Here is an 18214-nt window from a genome sequence, read left to right on the forward strand (position 1 = left end):
ATTTTCATCCTGCTTGTCATTATTTACTCCAGAATCCACGAATGTAAAACATGTTCTATCTTGTAGAAATGTTTAAGTGCAGAAACTTATTTCCTACTAAGATTACTTGATAGGTACAAAACATTTGGATCACTGACTCTGTGTAGACCCAGGCAGAAATAAAAGGAGATTTTTACATCAAAATTTCGATGTGAGATAGAATAGAAATTCAAGATAGTCCTCATGGTTGTAGATATACGATTAGATGTGATGACAATGCAAATGAATTTTACTGAAAGTTATACTTGAGTATTTCTGTCCTGTTCTGGGGAATCCTAAACAATTGAAAACCATTTGCTTTTAGAATCTGTTCCATTACTTGACTGAAGTGAAATCTAATGGAGCAGTAAAAATCCCAGAGGTGAAGGGGGATGAAGCCTGGAAGGTTTTCTTTGATGATGCTTCACAAGAAATAGTTGATGAATTTGCCATGCGTTACGGAATTGAATCCATTTATCAAGCTATGACGTAAGTACTAAAGAACATTTACATGGTCAAAAATCTCCCTTGTAGTCTAAAGAAAGAGCATTCATTTCACTTCTATTTCCCATGAACTTTTAATTAAACTACAATTATGTTTTATTGTGCATATTGTTAATGTGTACCCTCTGTCTTATAGCTGTAAAATATTAAGGACTTGTCATTCATTATTATCATCTGCCCAACTTCTGTTCTGTTTTTGACATATAGTCTCTTGGTCAATACCATCGCCAGCATCTGGGAACTTAGAAATGCTGATTGTCCATCTAGCCCAGACCTATTGAATCAGAAGTTCTGAAAGTCCTTCAATCTGTGTCTTATTAAGCCTTCTAGGTGGTTCTCATAAGTTCTAAAGTTTGAAAACCAGTGCCTTATCTGATATCTGAGAAATTTAAACCTTGATTTGCCAAGATGAGTCTATTAGTGTCAGATACATCTAGAGCCTTTATGATGTATTGCCCAAAATAATAAATAAACCCAATATTTAATTAGCATCCATAGAATCAAAACACTAGAGTAAATGTGATCCTACAGAATTTTTCCATGTGAACTGAATAGATCCCAGCTCCGAAAATACATTTAAACCATTTGAATGATGGATGAGACTTTGATCAAAACTAGCATTCCACTTCAAAGTTTACTGTTTGTGGCATTTCGTCATTATTACCAATTCTAGAACAGCGTAATATAGGAGTGTTTTTGAATTACTGATAAAGCAGTTGTGCATGCAATTTCAATTTGCAGAATGTCTTGATGCTATGTAATCAAGATATTCAGATTCTTAGACACATAAGGGATCTTGGAAGTCATCCAACTAGACCTGCCTCCCAAATCCGGAATCCCTGTGGTGGGGTCCCAGACTGATGGTCATTGTTCCCGTTTGTTCACATCTAGTAGCAGGGGCTCATTCCTTAGGCAGCAACTCATTTGGTAATTGAGCACCCACAAGGGAGTGTGTGACTTGCTCATCTGCTGTCTCCTGTGCCGATGGCTGTAACTCGAGAGCACGCTTAGAGTAAAACTTTAACACAATTAGAATGCAGCTGTGATGAACAATCTCATGTAAATGAATTGTCCTGTCCAACTGGGGGGAAAATCAGAGCATCCTTCTGCAGAGAATCCTAGTGAAAGAAATGACACAGATAAAAATTTATCCCCAAATATCTCTGAGCCGATGTCAAATTCCTTTATACTTCTGTGTCTCCTATATCTGAGAACACAGTCATGTTAAAGGGAAAAATGGAAAATGTGAGAAAGTTGAAAAGAAGAATCCTTTGTTTTACAACATTTTATTTTTCTCTTGCTTTTCAACCAACATAAACAGTAAGAATACAAAGAAAGTGGACATGCATTTAATATCAAGTGACATTCAGGTAAAGTGAGTCTTTTAAATATGACTCAAATTTGGCAAAGTCCCTGATAATGCCAGATAATTTGTCCAAAGAAGAGGTTGGCATTTTTTTTTCCTGTGAAGGGAGAGATAATGAATATTTTGTGAGCCCTACAGTCTTTCTCACAACTGCTCAGTTATACAGTCAGAGAGAAAAGCAGACATAGATATTGTATTAAAAAAGACACAGCTGTGTTCTTAGAAATAAAGTTTGTAAATAAAAGCTTATTTAAAATAAAGCGAACCATGGTCAAGAGTTGACTTGAGGGCTGTGGATTGCCAAATACTGCTCTAAAGAGCAAAAGCGATGCAGATAAACATAAAGAGGACAAATGTCTTGTTTTATTGTGATAAATGATCAGGTACACTTCATTGTTAATAAAATATGGCAGATTATATCTACTGATGTTCCTACATTTGATAGTGGCATTTTTATTTATTATTTGTTTCTTTTAGCATTGAGTACTGATCAAGACAACCTTAACGGTGCCCTCACCTTGACAAAACTTTAGAGCAGCTACTTTCTGCTTCTAGGTCCCTGGTCTCCCTCTCTCTTCTTGGCCCTTGCACAGTCCGGTCTCTTCCCAGAGACCTCTCACCTACCTTTCCTTACAGCATTTACTTTAGAGAATTTGTAACTAGACATTTTTCTCTACCTCTTTGAGATACATTTTATTCTATTATGACTTGAGAGGGAGAGAGTAACAGGAGGGAAGGAGAGAAAGTGAAAGCACTCTAATCAGCTGATTCACTCCCACTTGCCTGCAGTGGCTTGGGCTGGGCCAGGTCAAAACCTGGAAATGCGGCTCAGTAGGCTAATCCTCCGCCTAGTGGCGCCGGCACACTGGGTTCTAGTCCCGGTCGGGGCGCCAGATTCTGTCCCGGTTGCCCCTCTTCCAGGCCAGCTCTCTGCTGTGGCCAGGGAATGCAGTGGAGGATGGCCCAAGTGCTTGGGCCCTGCACCTGCATGGGAGAGCAGGAAAAGCACCTGGCTGCTGCCATCAGATCAGCGCGATGCACCGGCCGCATCGGCCATTGGAGGGTGAACCAACGGCAAAGGAAGAACTTTCTCTCTGTCTCTCTCACTGTCCACTCTGCCTGTAAAAAAAAAAAAAAAAAAAAAAAAAAAAAAAAAAAAAACCTGGAAATTCAAACATGAAACATGGTCTCCCACATGGGTGGCAGGAACCATCAGTGCAGCCTCCCTGGATCTCCATTAACAGGAAAGTGGGATCCAGAGCCAGAACTAGGATGCATGCGGGCATCTTAACTAACCTCTTAACCGGTAGACCAAATACCTGCCCCTATAAATATTTTTTTAAAGCCTGCTCATTATTTAATAGCTTTGTATATAAGTTTTTTGTACAATTAACCTTGGTGCAATTTTTGAAGAAACAGATATATTGCTGGATAATCCAGTAACTCCCGAAAGAAAAATTACTACCAATATAGATACATCCTCTTCATTTGCTATTTGTTGATAGTCATTAGTTGTTGGAACTTAGTTGACTTTCTAGCAAAATACACATCTACCCTTTTTAGATTGATATGTTTGTTAATTATAATCTAGAATTATGTTTAAGAGAGAAAATTAAATGAAACAACCTAGAAGTATACTTGAATTCTGTTCAAGGATTTACAAATTGAAATCTTGAAAAGGAGTCATATTTTTCATTATTATCTTACAAGAAGTTCTGAGCACATGAAAAAGCTCATTACATATTTATAATTAAACAAATCAGAATCAGAAGTTGTGTATCAGAATTACCTTTATTCTCAACCTTTGCCGTATCTCTGGATTTCAAAAGGTTTTCAGAGGGGCAAAGCAAACAAAGAGAGAATGAAAAGTTTAATTAAGCTGATAAAGATAACTATTTCACCATTTTATTGTATGTAATTATTTTAAAGCACACCACATTGATCATTTCTAATCATTTGGAAAGTTTCAAAACACTAACATTTTTCTATTAGCTGTTGAAATGAGCTTTGAGAGATAGTATTGATCATACTTTCAGAGTGACACTTTCTGCAATTGAACTGTAGCTTGAGTCCTAACCTGTTGTTGGCTAATAATAAAACTAGGAAAAAAATAAAGGAAAAAACAGTTTATAAGTAAACCTATTTTCAAATTTAAGCTGGTTGACTAGTGAATCAATATTGTTTTTTTTTTTTTAAGATTTTTATTTATTTATTTGACAGGTAGAGTTACAGACAGTGAGAGGGAGAGACAGACAGAAAAATCTTCTGTCTGTTGGTTCACTCCCCAGATGGCCACAACGGCCGGTGCTGTGCCGATCGGAAGCCAGGAGCCAGGCGCTTCTTCCTGGTCTCCCATGTGGGTGCAGGGGCCCAAGCATTTGGGCCATCTTCTACTGCTTTCCCAGGCCATAGCAGAGAGCTGGACTGGAGGAGGGGCAGCCAGGACTAGAACTGGTGCCCATATGGGATGCCATTCCTCAGGCAGAGGATTAACCTGCTGCGCCATGGTGCCAGCCCCATCAATGTTGTTCTATTGTTTCCAAACCATGCTTCAGGGGGCCACAAAATAAAATCCCTAGAAAAACACCAAAGCACTGCCCAACAACAAACAAACCAAACACAGAAAGTGATATTGTAAACTTAGCTCAGAATTACTTCATTTTTTTTAAAAAGCACAAAATAAAGGTGTTCAGCTTCCATCTAGAATTGATGTCCTGTCTGTATAGTGGTGACACTTGGGAAAACGGGAAAGGACAAAACTGCTTCATGCTCGTGGGCTTTCCTACACACCGTTGCAACAGACGCAGATCTCAAATTGCAGCTTCTTTTGATGTTTAAAGACCCTGTATATTTAGCCAAAACCAAACTTCATAACCTTCCTCCTGTTCACAATCCCTTTGTTTCATTCAAGCACATTCCTATTTTTTTGAAGATGGTTTTGGAAAAGAAATAAGTAAGGTGAGCTGTACATTAAGTCAGAGTCTGGTAGGACCGTATTACATTTTTCTCTCATGTATTTCTCATCATATGAAGAAGAGCTGAATCTGTTTTGCTGGTAAATAACCTGAACATTAAGACTCAGCTTCCGAATCCTCTAAGACTCTTCATACTTACTATAAATGCATTCCCTTGTCACCACAGAGAATTTTCTTAAGAGGGCACAATTGATTAGATGCATCTGTTATATAAAAAGGTATCCTTTATTCTGGACCATTATAAGAAAGAAAGGGATTACAGTTTTGTTGTTGGAACAAGTATTTGATCAAGGACCTGACGAATTTGTTCCCATGTGGCAAATGCAGCCATCCATCTAACATAAATCAATTTTCTAATTCGTGACAGTAAGAATGATAGTCTGTTCCCTTTTTCAAAGGAGAAGGCCATTTCATATATTTTATATTGTGAGGTCACTCGGAGAGAATGGTTATGGCATGAGAATTTGGGGAGTCCTTGATTCTTTTCAACTGTTTATGCTAACATAGATGTTCCTACTAATATTCTGATAGATGCTCTTCACCTTCCAACACATCCTGGGAACTGCATGTCACCCCTCAAGGATTAAGTCATCTTTGGGAGGTGATTTCTATCAAGGAAATGCCTTTATACTAAATGGTTAATTAGTATTTTATTATGAAATGAAGCCCAAGTTTTCTTACAAAATTTGAGGTTCTCTTAGACTCTTGCTGTCATCCATAATATTTAATGAGCAAGGCATTAGACCATTGCTTTTGACCTTGGCATGCTTAAAAAACAACCTGTTTTTTGAGCATAGACCGTGTTAATCTAGTTTATATTGAACTAGCATTGTTAGGACATGTGTATTTTAAAGCCACCAATACATTTTAGCTGTTTATATTTTTTTCTAAAGTGGATACCACTTCACTGAATCATTTGTGCATTTGAGAAATACATATCGAGGGTCCACCTTGTGCCCAAACTGTTCTAGGCACAGCGGATTAAACAGTGGTCAGGAGAGCAATATCTAGTCTCATGGAGCCCACATTCTAGAAGATGAAATTTATTAAGAAAATAGACCTTTCCTGAGTATCCCATGTAAGGATTTACTATGTCTTAGTCTATAAAGGCTGCTAAGACAATATACCATAAACTAGGTACCTTATGAACAGCAGAAATTTATTCCCTATAGTTCTGGAATTGCAAAGTCTGAGATGAAGGTGCTGGCTGATTCGGTGTTTGGTGAGGACTCCTCTCCTGATGTACAGACATCGTGTTTTTGCTGTGTCCTCACTGGGCTGCAGGGGTATGAGATCTCTTTAATAAGGACACTTAAGATTCCACTCCTGAGGGCTCCGCCATCATGACCTAAGCACCTCTCACAGTCAATATCTCCTAATCCCATAAACTTGATGCTTAAGGCTCAACAGAGGAATTTTGCGCAGACACAACATTCAGAACACAGTACAGGGCAATGGAGACACAGCAATGAGTCATAATTCTTGTCCCCAGTGAGCTCCTATTTTAAGGGGAGTAGGGAGAAGTTTAATGCTAACAAAACAGTGGTAATTGAGGTATGCGCGTGTGCTGTAAGAGCTTAGAGCTGGTGTAGCCAGATCCAAGAATGGAGAGTAGAAGGCATAGAGGAGAGGGCAGTGTGCAGCCCCGTTCTTGCTTGCTCTTTGACTTTTGTCACTTCTCTAAGCCCTGTGACTTCCAATGCTCCAAACCTCCATAAATAGACTCCAGCAATTCAAAATATCTTATGAGAAGTGGTGATGTTTTTGGGAGAGGGAGAAGTGGCCCTTAAATGTTTGAGTCTCTCTTCAGTGATAGGCATGAATTAAGTATTTATTGATTACTGAAATACATGCTGATTTCAATTTGGTGCCTAGATGTGATTAATATAGTTTTAGAGTATTTCTAGCATCAGGAATGCAGATCATCTTTCATTTGCCTCGACTCACTCAAATCTCTACAAAGGATTTAAGAATTACAGTGTCTTTTAGGGAATTCTTTCCAATCATCTTGCTCTTCACTAAAAACAATTTTTTTTAATCTTTGGAGTCAAAAGCATGTCTTTTCTTTTTTTAAAATTTTTATTAATTAATTTATTTTGACAGGCAGAGTTAGACAGTGAGATAGAGAGACAGAGAGAAAGGTCTTCCTTTTTCCATTGGTTCACCCCCAAAGTGGCCACTGAGGCCGCTATGGTCGGCGCTGCGCTGATGCGAAGCCAGGAGCCAGGTGCTTCTCCTGGTCTCCCATGCGAGTGCAGGGCCCAGGGACCTGGGCCATCCTCCACTGCACTCCCGGGTCACAGCAGAGAGCTGGTCTGGAAGAGGAGTAACCGGGACAGAATCTATCGCCCCAACCAGGACTAGAACCTGGGGTGCTGGCGCCTCAGGTGGAAGATTAACCTCATGAGCCACGACACCGGCCAAGGCATGTCTTTTCCATGAAAACCAGAGGTTAGGTGTGATCATGAAAGCTGTCCATGAAACAGCATCTAAGTTAGATGATTATTTTAATTTTTCTCATCCTGGTGCTTATGCAACAATATCAAGTAAAATGAATTTAGATGTGTTATTTGAGATACACATGACTGCCTAATGTTTTGCTAATAGTTTTGTGAGAATGGTCAGTAAATGTAGTGGTTTTTTCAGCTGAAAACATGCTAGTAACTATCCCATTATGTACATTTTTAAAATATTTTATTTTATATATTGACAGATAATATTATACTTGTTTATTATACAGAACAAGCTGTTTCAAATAATTATATAATGTACAATGACTAAATCTAGCAAATTAACGTATGTATTACCTCATATGGGTATAATGTCTGTTGTGAGAATACTTAGCATCCAATGTGTAGCATTTTCAAGAATACATTATGTTGTCATTAGCTGTGGTTACCATGTTGTGGAATAGGTCTCCTGACATTAATCCTCTTAACCAGCTGGCAGTTAGTATCCTTTTATCCATATCTTCCTAACACCCCCCCCGCCAATCTCTCTTTAGTTATGTGAGACCAACTTATTAGGTTCTAAATATGAGAAAGATCATGTGGCATTTGTTTTTCTGTGTCTGGCTTATTTCACTTAACATGGGGTCCTCCAGATTCATCCCTGGTGTCAACAATGACAGAATTACTCTACTTTTGTGGCTAAGTAGTACTCCACTGTACACACACACCACATTTACTTTATCTTCTCATCCATCAGCAGAGACCTAGGTTGATCCCTGATTTTGACTTTTGTGAATAGTACTGCATTAAACATGGGAATACAGATATTTCTTCAGTGTACTGAATTCATTTCTTTTGGGTAGATACCTAGTAGTGGGATTGATAAATTATATCATAGTTCAATTTTTAACTTTTTTATAACTCTGCAGACTGTTTGTCACAATGCTGTACAAATTTACATTCCCACCATCAACAGTGTGCAAGGATTCCCTTTTCTCCATATCTTCATCAACATTCATGTCATTTATTTATTTATTTATGAGTCAGATATAAGGAAGGAAGGAGAAAAAGAGTGTCCATGATCTGGTTTGCTCCCGAGTTGCTTGATAGGCAGGGCTGGGCTGAGGCTGAAGGTAGATAACAAGAATTCAATCCAGGTCTCCCTACTGGGTGACAGGAACCCAACTACTTGAGCTGTCACTGTTGATTCCCAGGGCCTGCAGTAGTCAGAAACTACAGTCAAAACCAGAACCAGGAATAAAGCCAGGCAGTGTGATGCAGGATGCGGGTATCCTAACTGCTAAGCTAAATGCTTTGACTTTTACACAGTAGCCATTGGAACTAGAGTGAGACAGTATCTTATGGTGGATTTAATATGCATTTCCCTGATGATGATTAGCAATGTCAAACATTTTTTTTTTTTCATTAACCTATTAGCCTTTTGTTTGTCTCATTTTGATAAATACCTATTCAGGGCCTTTGCTCATTTTTAGTCAGGTTGTTTTGTTGTTGTTGAATTGTTTGCCTTACATATTGTGGATATTATCCCTTATCAGTTGTATAGCTTGAAAACATTTTCTTTCATTTTGTATGTTGTATGTTCACTTATTGATAACTTTCTTTGCTATGTAGATATCTTTTAGTTTGATGTACATAATATCATGTATCCTTTTTCACTCTTGGAGTTAAATCAAGAAAACCGAGCCCAGACCAATATCATGGGACCTTCCTATTCTGTTTTCTCCTGGTAGTTTCATAGTTTTGGGACTTATGGCATTTAGCTATGTTGAGGTTCTAAATTCCTTCTTCTGCAGGTGCTGCCCAGTATTCTCAGCACCATTTATTGTTGACATGGTCCTTTCCTCATTGTGTGTTCTTGGCCTCTCTGTGCAGAATCAACTGGATGTAAATGCATGGATTTATTCTGGACTCTCAGTTCTGTTTCATTAGTCTGTGTGTCTGTTTTTAAGCTAGAACTATGCTTCATTATTCACAGTTTAAGCATTATCATTTTGAAATTTGTTACTCCAGCTTTGTCTGTGGAACTGAAATTCCATTTGTTAAATCATTTTGACATTAGCCTCATTTACTTGTGAAAGTGAAGTTAACTGCTTTTAACATTATTCATCCATTGTTTTTAATCATGCCTTTGGGGGGAAATGTTAAATATTTCCAGAGTTTGCAGTAGCACTTTATGACCTAATTTGTTGAAGGGCTACTTAAAAAAATGTTTATTTATTTATCTTTATCTGCTTGAAGGAGATACACACACACATGCACATATGTACATATATATGTATGTATATGATGTGTATGTATGTATATTATCCATCCATTGATTTACTTCTCAAATGCCCACAATAATCAGGGCTGGGCCAGGAGCCCAGAACTCTATCTGAGTCTCTCATCTGGGATAAGGGCCCAAGAAGTTGAGCCATCATCTTCTGTCTTCCATGGTGCAGCAACAGGAAGTTCGATCAGAAGCAGAGCAGCTGGGGCTTGATCCAGCACACTGATATGGGATGCTGTCATTGCAAGTAGTGTTTTAACTGGCTACACCAACATGTTCACTAAAGGGCTGTTTTTAAAGGAGTGTTTTTCAGCAGAGGTATACTCAGACATTTTATATTGCTGATTGTGTTTTTTTATCCTGAAAATAATTTCTGTAGTACTGGAATTGTTGCTTTCATCAAAGATGGTTAGAAATGAGAGAAAGTTTGCCTTGGCTGTAACCATACATAGAGAGAAGGTGCACTCAAACTCTGGCACTGCAACATGGGATGCCAGCATTACAAGCTGCAGTTTTAGCTGCTGCACCACAATGCTGGCCCCCATATGGTGCGCTTATTAAAAGTTCAACATACGTTTTGTAAATCACGAAAATGTATAGCTTCAACTGTAGATAACACTGTGATCCTTCAGTTTAATTCCTCCTCTTTTTTGGGGGGTGGGTGAGCATATGTTTGTTCTGGCTATCTAAGTACTTGTGTGTGTCTGTAAGATGATGATATAAAAGATGTTTGCATCTTGCTTGTTTTGGCTACTCACAGGCTTTCTGCACATTCCTATTTGCTGACCAACTACCTGGGTACTGTCATTATCTACATGCAGGCCTTAATCGGAAAGGCAAGCCCAGAAAAATTTTCTACATCTTGTATTTTTTTTTCAAATGAGCCTTCTTTTGGACTAGGGAAAATAATTCATCTGCTTTTGTTGAAGGGTTCTCTAAGTGTAAAAGCCGATTTTTTTTTCTGAGAAATATGAACAACCTGCTAATTTTATTTTGCAAGAAGAACATAAAATATTACATGTAAACCCCAGGGCTTACTCTTCTTAGTGTTCTTCTGGCCTTCTCTTCTAACCAGCCTCGTATCCCACTGCCCATTCTGTATCACACAAGCTGTATTGCAGTATTGGGTTGCATGCTCTTTAAAGGATATAGATTGGGAGCTGTGGGAAATGACAAAGAGCTTTACTGCCTCAGGAGGCTGTTACCATGGAACAGGGATTGATTGACAGCCTTCTTGGGAAGCAGGCTAGGCCCCAGATCATTGATCTGGAGACGTACATGTATGGAGGATGATTCCTAGACATATTTTCCTGTTCCTCTTTAGTCAGGTCAATGTTTTAAGAGGTTAGATACCAGTCAATCACTGAGTATTTCTCATTCCAGCAAGCTGACCTGTAGTGAGGGAAACTTCTTCCCAGATACTTGGGGAATGTTTGATTGGTGCCCAGATATCAAGTACTGCTGTGATTACACATCTTTTTTTGTTTGTTTGTTTCTGGAAAATTTCTGTGAGAGGCTTAAAGGGATGAATCATGAATAACTATCTTCTGCACATCAACTCCAGAAATCAACTCAGTTAAATTTAATCCAAAACTACAACGTCTTCCTCAGTTCTTCAAGGTGAATACAAGTTTAATGTTCTGGAAAAATTAAAATACTACTAGTAGCATACCAGTTCTAGGTGGAACACGGTTAGCCTTCAAAGTAGCCATTGTCTGTGTGAACTGCTATGTGCTTCAGTGAAATGCTCAGAGAGTGCTGGGATGCTTTGATAAATTGTACTCAAGGTAACCAAGCGTATATTCTGTAATCTCTAACTCTGCCTAAGTACTTTTGGCTCATGTTACTTTAATAGTTTCATTAAGGAACAGTCATTAGGCAATTCCTATATACAGGAAAACACTGTGTTACATATGGGTTGGATAAGACTACAACAAAGCAGGAACAAAATGCAATATAGCAGAAATAGAAACACAAGTAATATGCACCATTGAAAATAGAGGGAGGAGAGCCAAAGCAAGTTACATCAGGATGTCTAAGAGGTGTTTGCACTCGAGTGTTGTTCATTGCATCATCATTCGAATAGCCAAGCTGTGAAGTCAACCTTAGTGTCTATCAACAGAAAAATGGGTAAAGAAAACATGGTCTATACTTCACAGTGGATATTATGGATCCTTAAAAAAGAAGGAAACCATGCTATTTGCAACATTATGATTGAAGCTGGGGGATATGTTCAGTGAAATAAACCAAGCACAGGAAAACAGATACCACATGAGCTCACTCAAATGTGGACTCTCAAAATGTTCATCTCACAGAACTGGAGAATGCAATGGTGGCTATCAGAGCTGTGTGGGAGGGGTGGGTTGGTCAAAGGATATAAAATTTCAGTTATTAATCAGGAGGCATAAATTCAAGAGGCCCACTCCAGGCATGACATTATAGTAAATGACAGTGTATTCTATTCTTGACAATAGTCAACAGAGTAAATTTTACATCTTCTCATCATAAAGGATGTGAAGAAATATATAAGTTAATTAGCTTGGATTAATTATTTCACAGTGTAGTCTAGTTCAAAAAGGTTGTGGAAAATGAATGAAAAGCTAAGATTGGTTTGGTACAAAGATTTTGAATCCAAGCATAAAAGTAATATTCAGGATGTTCATCAAATTGCATGTTTTAGAAAATTATGCATGGATTTCAAAAATTTTTTGCACCGAAATAAATTTAATTCTATTTTCCATGAATACTTGAGGAATATTTAAAAATGCTGCACATAATAGATGCACAGTAATTTTTGTTAATTAGAAATACATAAATTATTTTTAAAGCTTTCTCTTTAAAAAAGAAGACAGTAGGAGAAGAAAGGCGCTAGTTGTTATGACACATCTCTAAACTTACATGTCTGAACTCAAATTCTTGAGCATATTACTTTAAATTAGGGGAAAGGAAAGGAAATAAAATGTTTAATTTCAAAAAAAGTGTCAGAATTCAGAAACATTGAAGAAAGAAACCAAAACAAAAGAGGCCATTAATTTAAAGAAAAACAACTTTAGTGCCTAGAATTACCTAGTTCACCTGGTGGGGTGATGATGATGATGGTGGTGGTGGTGGTGGTGAAGATTATGTGGCAAAGCAGCAGTTTTCCTACCTGTTTTTCATATTTCTAGAGGTCATAATAATTCTTCTGCTATAACATAGTCAAAATCAAGTTTAAAATTAGTTCCCTAGTACAATCAAGTATTGCAGAAGTATTTAAGTTTTTATATTTTGGAGTTCAGAAAGAGACAGTTTGATCCTATGATTTGGAGATTATCTTAAAGTACTATTTTTTCTCCTTCTCACTGTGGAATGTAAAGTGTTTATCCATGTGGCAAGCAAGGCAGAAGTGTCACTTTTCACTTCTCACCTCATAATTTCGTCTCTCTTTTCTTTTTGGCTTCCAATACCTACTTATTTGAATCCACATTTATCCCACTTCAGAGTCATCTTTCCAGGTTCATATTATAATTCTACATTCCTCTTCAAAAATCTCAGACTTCCATATGTAAAAGTCAAAACTGCTCAGCTAGATACCAGTCGACTGGCTTTAACCAAGGTCGGCCTCATGCACTTCCTAATGTTCATCTAATTTCCGCTTAGTGCAAGTTCCTGTCACTCCACGATCACTGACCTTGCTGAGGTCACAATGATTTGTACCTATCAAGTCCAGTAACCTCTGTCTTTACATTATAAGACTCTCACTGCACTTAAGAGTATCCATCATCCTTTCCCCCTGCAAACCTCCTAGGCCCGTCATTTCTGGATTGCTGATTCCCAACTTCCACTTAACTCTCTCGTTTTTTATTTGGTCCCAGTCATAGATGCTGCGACCACCATTTCCTTCTATATTGATGCTTCTCTGTTTCCATTCTCTAACATCTACACTCTGCATAGTCTCCCTGAATGATCTTATCCTTTCTCATAGTTTCCTATGGTTCTTGATGATTATCCCACATCTAAGTGTACAGTTTAGCTCTCCAGTAACCAATAACATACCTACATGGAAGCTCTCTTCAAGCACCTTAAGCTTCAATTCAACAGAATCTTCAAAGTACCTTCAAATTACTTTCTGCTTGTAAGTTTGAAACTCACTTGGCAGAGGCACTATTCATCCAATCACCCAAACTATAAATTTGGAACTCAACCTGTCCATTTCCCCATACCACATTCCTTATCAAATTACAAGTCCTGACAGTTTTTCCTCTTAACATTGATCAAATCTGTTACATCTTCTTTGTCTCCACACTGCTGGCTTAGCTAAGATATTTATCATCCCTTCACTTCCTAGCCTCCTAACTGGACTCTATTTTACTCTTAGCTTTCTTAAATCCATCCTCCTAAAAGCTTCTCCTGTGCAAATTAATCAAAGTCCAGACTGCTGTCTGACTTCCTACTCCATACAGACAAACTCAAGTTCCTGGGGATCATTTTTTTTTTTAATTTATATTCATACATTTTGAGATTTGATTATTGTTTATAGACCTAGTCTATACTCTTGAGGAATAGTGGTTTTTCTACCTCCTACTTGTTGAATTCTTCACGTAGTAGAGGGCTAAGGTTGTGATTAAAGTAAATTGAAAGCATGTCATTGCCGGCGCTGCGGCTCACTAGGCTAATCCTCCACCTTGCGGCGCCAGCACACCAGGTTCTAGTCCCGGTCGGGGCGCCGGATTCTGTCCCGGTTGCCCCTCTTCCAGGCCAGCTCTCTGCTGTGGCCAGGGAGTGCAGTGGAGGATGGCCCAAGTGCTTGGGCCCTGCACCCCATGGGAGACCAGGAGAAGCACCTGGCTCCTGCCATCGGATCAGCGCAGTGCGCCGGCCACGGCGGCCATTGGAGGGTGAACCAACGACAAAAGGAAGACCTTTCTCTCTGTCTCTCTCTCTCTCACTGCCCACTCTGCCTGTCAAAAACCAAAAAAAAAAAAAAAAAAAAAGCATGTCATTGTAAAATTAAATTAAAAGACAAAAAAGACAAATAAGAAAGAAAGGGAGAGGGGATATGAGAGTGAGGGAGGCAAAGAGGGTAGCCTTTATATATGAAAAACATGAAACTTGTTTCGTTCATATATAAATAATTTTTAAAAAGATTTTGAGCTTTGTTTTTTACCCAAAGGGATAGTTCCAGGTTACATAACATGGCACAAGTGTACGAGACTGTGCATGCTCCCCGCCTCCTCTCTGGCCATTCCAGGTCTGGGATGTTCTCCTAGAAAAGTGGGCTTTACCAAGCTGAAATTGCTAGTGTTCCCCATACATGTTATGACTCTTTTTTTCTTTCCATTGGGTTTTGATCTGTTAAAATTTACTTATTTATTTAAAAGGTAGAGTTAGAGATATGAAAGATAGAGTTCTTCTATCCACTGGTTTACTCTTCAAATAACCCCAGTGGGTCAGGCAGGGCCAGGCCTAAGCCATGAGCCTAGGAGTACAACCAGGTCACTCACAGGAGTGGCGGGGGTCCAAAGACCTGGGCCATGTTGCATTGCTTTCCCAGGAGCTGGATTGGAAGTGGAGCAGCTGAGACTTGAACTGGTGCCCATATTGGACACCAGTGTTGCAGGTGGTGACATAACCCACTGAGCCACAACCCTGGCCGCAGGTCTTGATTTCTAACTATCTGATTTCTCTGTAGTACATTCTTTTTTAAAAAACACGTATTTAATTTTTATTTGAAAGGCAAAATTACAGAAAGGGAAACACACACACAGAAAGAGAGAGAAGAGAGAGAGAGAGAGAGAGAGAGGTCTTCCATCCGTTGGTTCATTTCTCAAATGGCTGCAGTAGCCAGAACTGTTAGGCTCATCTGAAGCCAGGAGTTTCTTTTAGGTCTCTCATGTGGTTGCAGAAGCCCAGCGTCTTGGACTATCATCCACTGCTTTCTCAGGCCAAAGTGGAGAGCTGGATTGAAAGTGGAGCAGCTGGGACTCGAACTGACACCTGTATTGAATGCTGGCACTGCAGGTGGTGCTTTCACCCACTACACCACAATGCTGGCTCCTGGAGTGCATTCTTTATTGGTCAGGGATATCAAGCCCTACTTGGCTCTGCTGTCTCTTACTCATCCATTAATTCTTAGTCCAATCTCACTTCAAGACAACTCTCCTGACCCTCCAGACTGGGTCATTATACACAAATACTGACTGGTATGTCTCATAACTCCAGTAAGTTTCATGCCTTTCTTGTGATTGTATTAAATACATCATGTGATTTATTCCCCCATTAATCCAGCTGTAGATTCATTACTGCATACACATAGCCTAATTCTTGCACAGCCTCATAATGAAGACATATTCAATAAATATTTGTTGACCCAAATCCTAGGGACACTGAGCTCTTCACTCCTTCCACATCATTACATAAATTCCCGTCATCTAGGCCTTGGCTCAGACATTTCCCTCTGATGTCTTTTCACTCACAGTGGACTCAGCTGTGACTTGCAGCTCAGCCCTGTACCTCCAGGCCTCACGCCTCTATCCTATAGCCCATCCAAGCCTTTTTGCTACCTTGGGATAGCACTTGCTGCTGGGTGACAAGGTAGGGTTTAATGTGTGTGCAGCTTTTTTTATATAAGCAATGTGTTTTAATCAACTCCATATCCCTAGCTCAAAAAGCACTACCAGAAATACAGTAAATGCATGATCAATGAAGGAAGAGGGCTCAGACAAGAAGTCTTTAATAGTCAAAGAGAGAGAACTAAAGATTAGACAGCAGAAAACCCTGCAATTCTATTCTAATCAATTCAGCTTTTGTAAGACAGCGATTATTCATGATTACAATTGAGCTGTTACTTGAATTCATTTTTTTTAGGGAAATGTTTAAAGTATGAACAGGAGCTTGAATTCAGTGTTTGTCAATATTTTCCCAATTTTTCTATGAATAATTTATATTATTAATGATAATGCATAGAAAAGATAATATTAAAATAGAAAACTCAAAATTATATCTATTTAGATGGCTTTGCCTATATTGTCCATAAATACTCATATATAATCTATAAATTATTTGTTGATATTATAATGTTGGTTGTGAAGCATTGCTGTGACAAAATTTCTTAGGGTATTTACATGCTCTCAATGCATATTAAAATAACATAAATAAATGGCATTTATATAAAATGCATAATAAACATAATTTCTTAGAACATTTACATCTTCTCTCTATATAAGTATATATTATATAATAAATATATAAATAAATTGAATTTATATCTCCTATGTAGAAATTTATATATATATACACACATTTAAAATATATATTTAAAAATAGAATGTTCATAGATGTTTAGTGTTTTATACTATATATATTTAAAAACTATAGTACGATGTGTGCATCTATATTTTAAATACTTTTAAGATATGTATTTATAATATTACAGACATGTATATATGTATTCAAAATATGTAGATATGTATTAAAATATAATATGTATACAATTCTATCTTTCAACTTAAACAGTTTTATACTTTTCTTCAGTAAGGATTCTGTGACATTTCATTGCAATCAAACTGCCATGCTTCTGTGGAAGTTATGGTTAAAATAAAGCCCAGCATCATTTTTAAAACACAATAGGGGGCCCATGCTGTGGCAGAGCAGATAAAGCCATCACCTGCAGTGCTGGCATCCCATATGGGCACCAGTTCAAGTCTCAGCTGCTCCACTTCTGATCTAGCTCTCTGCTAAGTCCTAGGAAAGCAGTAGAAGATGGCCTTGGGCCCCTGCACCCACGTAGGAGACCTGGAAGAAGCTCCTGGCTCCTGGCTTTGGAATGGCACAGCTTCAGCCATTGCAGCCATCTGGGGAGTGAACCAGCAATGGAAGACCTCTCTCTCTCCTCTTCTCTCTCTCTCTCTCTCTCTCTCTCTTTCTCTGCCTCTGCCTCTTTGTAATTCTACCTTTCAAATAAATAAATAAAATCTTTTAAAAAATAAGAATAAAAATACATAAAAACACAATAAAGTTCTGAGTTCACAATAACAAATAGCAGCATTAAATGAAAAAATACCATATACTTAAAAATTTTAAAAATAGTGTTTAAAAAATTTGCTTAACCAACTAAAAGTGTAAAATAAACAGCTTGGTTTTGATAATTGTGGCTCTTATATCACATCTATTTTCATCTCAAATGCCTTATCAGTAAGAACCAACCTTCACTGATTATGTCATTTGCAACATAAATCTCTTTCACTTAGAAGTTACACAGTGAGTGCTTTAGATAGTGTATTCCCAGTTTTCTCCGTTATTGATGCTTGAAGTAATCCCTAATCTGCTGCTGCCATCTTACCCAGACCCCATGAATCAAAGGATGGCAGCTAAATGAAGTAAACACTGAGAAACACAGATGTCTTGTGAACAACACACCAATGCTTTTGTAAACCCAAGGAAATTGATGATCCAATCTCATGACCTCCAGTATCTCTTTAAATAGACAAAACTGGCTCAGAGTTGCTACATTTCTAGTCATTTTCTTAATGGTTTAATTTAACAACTGCCTATGATGCTTTATCTCTCCCCTACCTGATCCCAAGCATGTATATTTTCCTTTTGCCATCTCCCATATCCTTGTTTTCAGGAA

General features: G+C 38.2%; 1 protein-coding gene across 1 annotated transcript in view; it reads left to right on the forward strand.

Moving 5' to 3' along the window:
- UNC13C (unc-13 homolog C) overlaps positions 1-18214 on the forward strand; it is a 656715-nt gene that overhangs the window by 299881 nt on the left and 338620 nt on the right. The window contains exon 12 of the mRNA XM_017348010.3: positions 344-507. Within this exon, the coding sequence (XP_017203499.2) occupies positions 344-507 (164 nt within the window). The remainder of the gene's footprint in view (positions 1-343; positions 508-18214) is intronic.

This window comes from Oryctolagus cuniculus, chromosome 12 (genome assembly GCF_964237555.1).
Source record: "Oryctolagus cuniculus chromosome 12, mOryCun1.1, whole genome shotgun sequence".
NCBI classification, from domain to species: domain Eukaryota; kingdom Metazoa; phylum Chordata; class Mammalia; order Lagomorpha; family Leporidae; genus Oryctolagus; species Oryctolagus cuniculus.